Here is a 6,157-nt window from a genome sequence, read left to right on the forward strand (position 1 = left end):
AGCAAGTTGTCGGACACATTGTCAACACATTGTGTGCGACATCTTGTCTTTGCGACTAATCAGAATTTCATGTTTCACAACACATTAAAATATATATATATATATATATATATATATATATATAAAGCATACGAAATATTTGGTTAATTAATTATCCCACTTTCACAAGACCACTAAACAAAATTATATGAAACAAACATATTAAAAAAAATCAACTCTCCAAGTTTTAGCTAATTAATATACAAACCTATTATACGTAGAAGGACGGATTGAGGATTTTGAAACATGCTTGAACTCTAGTGTAACCTTTTGACATCGACCACACCTGAAAATCCCATGACAATGTATGATCAGTTGCATGAAAATGATTGAAATTAAAAAATTACATATATAGTCAATGAGTATTAACTATCAATCACAACAAATTTATTGTTACAGTAGTAATCGTACAAGCATAGAGAATACAAAAAGCTGTCGAAATTCAAGTAATGAAGAAATGTATCAAAGAGTTTAATTATGTGCTCTAATCTTTTGTAGAAACATGTTATACATTTGAATATAAAGACATTAGAAACATGTTATACATTTGAATATAATACTTGTGCAAACCTGAGAATATACGAGAGATGTATTATTTAATAAATAAATTATATACAAAAACAGAACTTTGGTTTCACTCTCATAAAGGATATTAAATGGGAAAAATTGACAAATTAGGAATATTATTATTACTGTTACTTAATAAAATGAATATGGTTCTCAGGAATTAAACTTCATTATGTGCTCTGATCTTTTGTAGAAACATGTTATACATTTGAATATACAGACATTAGAAACATGTTATACATTATTATATATATATATATAAAGGAAAGTGCATGTTTACTGTTCATCGTGTCTCATTTTACTGTTACGCGATTTTGAAAAATTACGAAAATACCCTTTAAATTTATAATAATTACAATACTTGCCATTCAATTAAAAATAAAATAAAATAAAAATTACAATTGTGCCTTGCACTACTCGATGCTTCGAGATTTTTCTAGACTGACTTTACATAACTGAACCATTAAGACAAAAAAATATTAGCTTAACTTTATCTGGACTTTTCTAGACACATTCCGATTCCGTATCCTCAATTCCCATATATTTTCTACTACAAAGTACAAACAATATATATACACACACCTTAACCCCAAAAATAAACAATCGATCAACCACACCACACCATACCACACCACAACTCCACCCAGACATATTCTTTAATTCAAAACAGTATATACACACACCCACATTAGCCCCAAAATAAACAATGGATTAATCCTACCCTAACTCCACATTACAGAAAAACCAAATTTACGAAGAAATTAAGCAACCACTTTAACTTTTCCTTTCTAGATCTCACTATCATTGTTGTGTAGCTGCACCAATATACAAACCCCACCATCTTCAAACATTTCTTCTTATTAGTCAGTCTAAAAAGATAGTTGAAACATTATGCTACTACCACTCAAAATCTATTTTCCTCTTATTTCTCGAAAATAAAGATGATATATTTTCCTCTAATTTGTTCTCTTGATTAGCATTAACACACATAACATATGTAATATGTAAAAGAATCGAAGAAAAAATGAATCAAAAGATTACAGCATATCAAAGATAGTCAAAATTTATAAGCACACTATTTTTTTTATATGAAAAATTGTTTTGTTCCAATCAGATTCAGCACCAACAATATAAGAACAATTTTTTTCCTTTAAATGAATCAACATAACACAACATATGAAGGATAGTCAAATGTATAAGCTATAATGTAAAACAAGTTGGACACATGCAGAAGATTGAAAATGAATTTAGGAAGTAAATGTGATAAAAGCTCCAACATCCTTACCAATGAATTCGATGGAGAAGAAACAAAAAATTAAGATAAAAATTCCAACATCTTACCAACGAATGACACTCCTTTGGTCATATAATGCTTCTCAAACCTGTAATTGTCAGTTATTTCTATTAGAAGATTATTCAACAGAGGTGAAAAATTGACTTATTTGTAACAAATCCAAAAAATGGATAATGAATTTCACGTTTCTAAAATCACACCATAACTCATATTTATTCTCATTCAACTTAACCTCACTCTAAACTTTTCTTATAGTCTAAACGTCACTCTTTTTTATCATAGATTTCTCAGTCTATATAAACGATATTAAATACAATCAAACGAATTAACATCAATTCGGAATTTAAAACTAAATCATCATTAAAAAAATGATTAAAAAATATTTAAAAAAATCCATTTTTTTTTCTGTGGCTTCTTACCGTCTCTTCTAAAGAATTAGGTGAACAAACGAAGCTAGAGAATCACGAAAAATGTCTAAAAAATCTTTGATCAGAAGTTTTCAAATTTAATACACAACTCAAGATAATTTAAACCAAAACCCTTGATTAAACAACAGAGGTCCGAACAGATCGAGGAGCTTCGAAGCCGAAAAGAAAGAAGCCGAAGCGCATAGTAAACAGTACGCGATTGAGAGGTCAACGACAGCCGAGACTAGCTCCGTGAATGTCCATGAATTTATAGCTTCGCATCAAACAAGAAAGAAAAAATAAATCACAGGTCAGTATTTCAATGCGTTTCTCATTATAATCACAGTGCAACACATACACGAAACGAATTTAGTAAATAGGAAATCAGCAGAAACTAAATCGATAAAGAAGCAAACAAATGAGAGGAAGAAAATCTTACCTTATCCAATTAACCGAATACAAACGCGTCAACTGAAAAACTCCAGCATAAAACCTAATCAGCGAGAGAGAGAGAGACTAATCGGCATTGAGAGAGAGAGAGATCAGAGATTTTATGCGGCTCTACCAAATATGATGAAAAAGTATATATATATATGGGCTTTATAATTAGGGGCTTCTGTTTTTTGCTTAATATTGGGCTTTCAATTCCGTTTAATTATTAGTAGGTTTTTTTATTTGAGTATGTATTAATGGGAGCAATGTTATTTTATGGATTCAAGAAAGTACTTTTTTCCACTAATCAGTAAAATATATATATATTACTTCAAAGGAGCTCATTTTCATTGGAATTAATTCAGTAATAGGTTCCATATACATATTTTTATGTCACATATAAATAATATATAGTTTCACTATTTGAATACTTATATATTACTAGTTCTAAGGCCGTGCCCATGGCACGGCATATATGCAATATGATCATTGAGTATTTTTTTTTTTCTTTTATGTATGTTATGTTATGAAACGAGATAGTAGTAGATAATTAGTTCAACAAAAAAAGTAACAGTTAAGTTTATTTACATAAGCATAGGGAGATAGAGTTTGTAGGAGCATAATAATTTACAGGGGTAGATATGGTTGCTAATAACACGTAAACAATAAAGAGAATTTATAACTCAGGGCTTTGTTGTTTTTTTTTTCTGTTAATTATTGGTAGAAGTGTAAGGGTTTATCGAACTAACCTTGAAATATCCATTGTTTTTTTTTAAGAGGAAGAACAGAAATGTGCAGAAATTGGAGTATGAAGATGTGGTTATCTATTCAAAATCAAGGGAATTGGAAAAGTATTGAGATGTTGATAAATAATTAGTGGACGTAAACTATGTGTACCTATGACTTCTAGTGTAGTAAAACAGTTACATATATATTAAATTTCTTTATTTTAAAAGTTAAAGCTATCTATTCACTTATTCACATCAAAGTTATATATTTGAGGTGCTGATTTAATATTTTGGTATATGGTTAACTGTTTTTTTTTTTTTTAAACTTTTCTTGCAGTCTTTAATAAGAGAGTATATGTACCAGTGATTTCTTGTGTATGAGGTTAAACCTGGACACGCCGGTTCTGAGGCTCTTCATGCTTGGCAACCCATAATGCAGGATCGTCTATTGTAACAGATGAAGAAGGATTAAGGATCCACGATATGCGTTCCAACTTTATCAAATAATTGTCGTGCCAATGAGATACCTTTAACTTTTGCCCCAATTCCGAACCGTTTCGTGGCTTTTTTTCCACCGCTGCTCGAAATTAGTGAGCACGTCATACGCATCAGGGGCTTCGATTTTGCAGTGCAAGTCATGCCATAGCTGCCTCGGTCCCTTCGTTCCGCTCTGTTTTTTGACACCGCCAAGTAAAACACATTATAACCTGTTCATCAATTCTTTGGTATTTACAAAAAGGAGACATAGAAATTGACACTCACAGAAAAAGTTGGGTTCTGAAAATCTCCGTCAAACGCAGTGTATAGATCACGAAACAGCCGGTGCTGAGGTGTGTCGTAACGGCCATCATAGAGGTCTAAACCTCCTAGAAATGAAGTTATCTTCCGGTTATTACCCCAAGCTTGTGTGTCCACAATTACGCATTTTTGATGATGCGTAAACAGAGTTCCTACAAGCTGAAAATGAACTTTTCACCTCAGCACCACATAAGAAAATAAGAGTCAATTTAGAAGAAAATAAAACATAAAAGGAATATTTATAAAGGTGAAAATGTTACTGGAACATGATATATTCATGCCTGATGCTTAAAAATGCTGAGCATACTGCTCGCATACCGCGGCGACAACACGCAAGTCACCGACGAGTGCTTGAAGAACTTCTTCGTTTCTTCATCGTGCGTTTCGATCACTCATTTCTGCCATCAAATTAAGCAACGCTGTTATATGTATGTTGAGTTAACACTTACTGTACCAAAAAGAGCAAGTCTCTCAAATAATAATGAAGACAATGATTAATTAGTACCGTCTTTAGAAAGAAGTTGTGGTGAGAGGTCTTATCATCCCAAATGATCATAAGAAGTCTGATGCCTTCCTGAGACTTGAATTTAAGCAAATCTCCGAGGCTCAAATCCCCGCCGTTTGGCAAAGGCCTTGTCGGTTTTCTAACCACTTTCACTTTGTGAAAAATGGACCAACCAACAATGTATATCAGATGATGAGCCTCCAATATCGTGTGGCATATATCTTCCCAGCAATTCTCTTGATCGTACGATTTTCCGTTCTCCAATTCGATTTCTTCAGGTGTTGGATCCGGTGAGTGAGCGTCCTGGTACAGAGTCACCGAACCGGCTTTCCGAGCCAGAAAATAGAGCAGCTTCCCGAACGGATTCTGTGAGTTTGGAATCACACGCGTGTGAGCAATGCGCGCCCCGGCGAGGCACATTGTGACGTGGGTTGCTGGTGATGATTTTCCCGTAGTTAAATGAATTTACCTTGAAACGCACCAGCAATAAATAAGCTGTCCCAGGGTGTTTCTATAACAAAAAGCTAGATCAGTCTAGAAACTTCAGTTTTCTTCCGTCTTAACGAAGACCACTGTATGATATGGTTTGATCTAAACGAGACCAGCATTCTCAACTGCAGATGAAAAGGAAAACAATTAAAAGAGGAATGTGAAGCATGAATGAAAACAAAGTTATTTATAAGCAAACAATAATTTAGTAAATAATAAATGTGCAAATCACAATAGGTGATCAAGTTAATAGAAAGCATTTTTAACTTTCGACAATAACAGTTAACGTAAAGTCGTGATGCAAAATATTCAAATTCATTCACTAATGTATTGCTAAAACAATAAAATATTACCTGTAAATAGAGTGTTGTTTATTTTACAAGTCTGTTGTTTCGTCAAAAAGTGTAATACGAGCCTCTTTTTTTTTTGTTACGTTGCATTCCTAGAAAAGAAAGAAACTTTTGGTGAGAGTGACAAATTTACTGGAAAATAAAAATAAAAGCAAGATAGTATGGCAATAACTATTCTGCTTGACACTTTAAATAAATTCTAAGAGCAGTATATCTATTACCTTGGCTGAAGCACCAAATTTATATTTTGTTCTAAACGATTAGCTAAGAACAGAATCTCGGCGTAGACCAGCGACTCTGAATCCTTCACGGCGAGATTCGATCGATCCTCGTTGAGCTTTGTCTCGCGCTTTCTCTTCGTCGTCAAACCTTCCAGTCTCTCTCTCTCTCTCTCCCGCTGAATATCTCTGTCTCTGTTTCGCCCTCTCACTCTCGCTATCTCTCTCTCGCTCAATCCCCTCGCTCAATCCCTCTCACACAAACAAAACAGGAAAAGAAAAAAGAACGAACAATCTGAAAAGGGGAAATGGGAAAACCAAGAGCTCAGC

The 6,157-nt window shown here is 33.3% G+C and overlaps 1 protein-coding gene across 6 annotated transcripts; it reads right to left on the reverse strand.

Moving 5' to 3' along the window:
- Positions 1–247: 247 nt before the first annotated feature.
- Positions 248–6,157, reverse strand: LOC149393512 (phospholipase D delta-like). 6 transcript variants are annotated; one of them, XR_016299759.1, is made up of 10 exons: positions 5,831–6,157; positions 5,613–5,701; positions 5,240–5,384; positions 4,771–5,136; positions 4,547–4,663; positions 4,230–4,435; positions 3,995–4,137; positions 3,829–3,912; positions 2,747–2,800; positions 248–2,581 (listed from the first exon to the last, which is right to left on the reverse strand). XR_016299759.1 is itself a non-coding variant. In XM_089617109.1 (10 exons), exons 3-4 carry the CDS (start codon positions 5,188–5,190, stop codon positions 4,658–4,660), a joined length of 426 nt encoding a protein of 141 aa, XP_089473235.1. In that variant the 5' UTR covers positions 5,191–5,384; positions 5,613–5,701; positions 5,831–6,157; the 3' UTR covers positions 248–325; positions 1,948–2,581; positions 2,747–2,800; positions 3,829–3,912; positions 3,995–4,137; positions 4,230–4,435; positions 4,547–4,657. The 6 variants fall into 6 exon arrangements, 5 of the variants coding, with proteins under 5 accessions (XP_089473235.1, XP_089473237.1, XP_089473236.1 ...); XM_089617109.1 differs by having other exon boundaries at positions 248–325; positions 1,948–2,581; positions 4,771–5,384; XM_089617111.1 differs by having other exon boundaries at positions 3,857–3,912; positions 4,230–4,424; positions 4,771–5,384.

Source organism: Urtica dioica, chromosome 6, assembly GCF_054948205.1.
Source record: "Urtica dioica subsp. dioica isolate 48M chromosome 6, U.dioica_male_clone48M_v1_H2, whole genome shotgun sequence".
Taxonomy (NCBI): domain Eukaryota; kingdom Viridiplantae; phylum Streptophyta; class Magnoliopsida; order Rosales; family Urticaceae; genus Urtica; species Urtica dioica.

Excerpts from the sequence above, each read along its gene's own strand:
- LOC149393512 (XM_089617109.1), bottom strand. The coding sequence starts at position 5,190 with ATGTGCCTCGCCGGGGCGCGCATTGCTCACACGCGTGTGATTCCAAAC.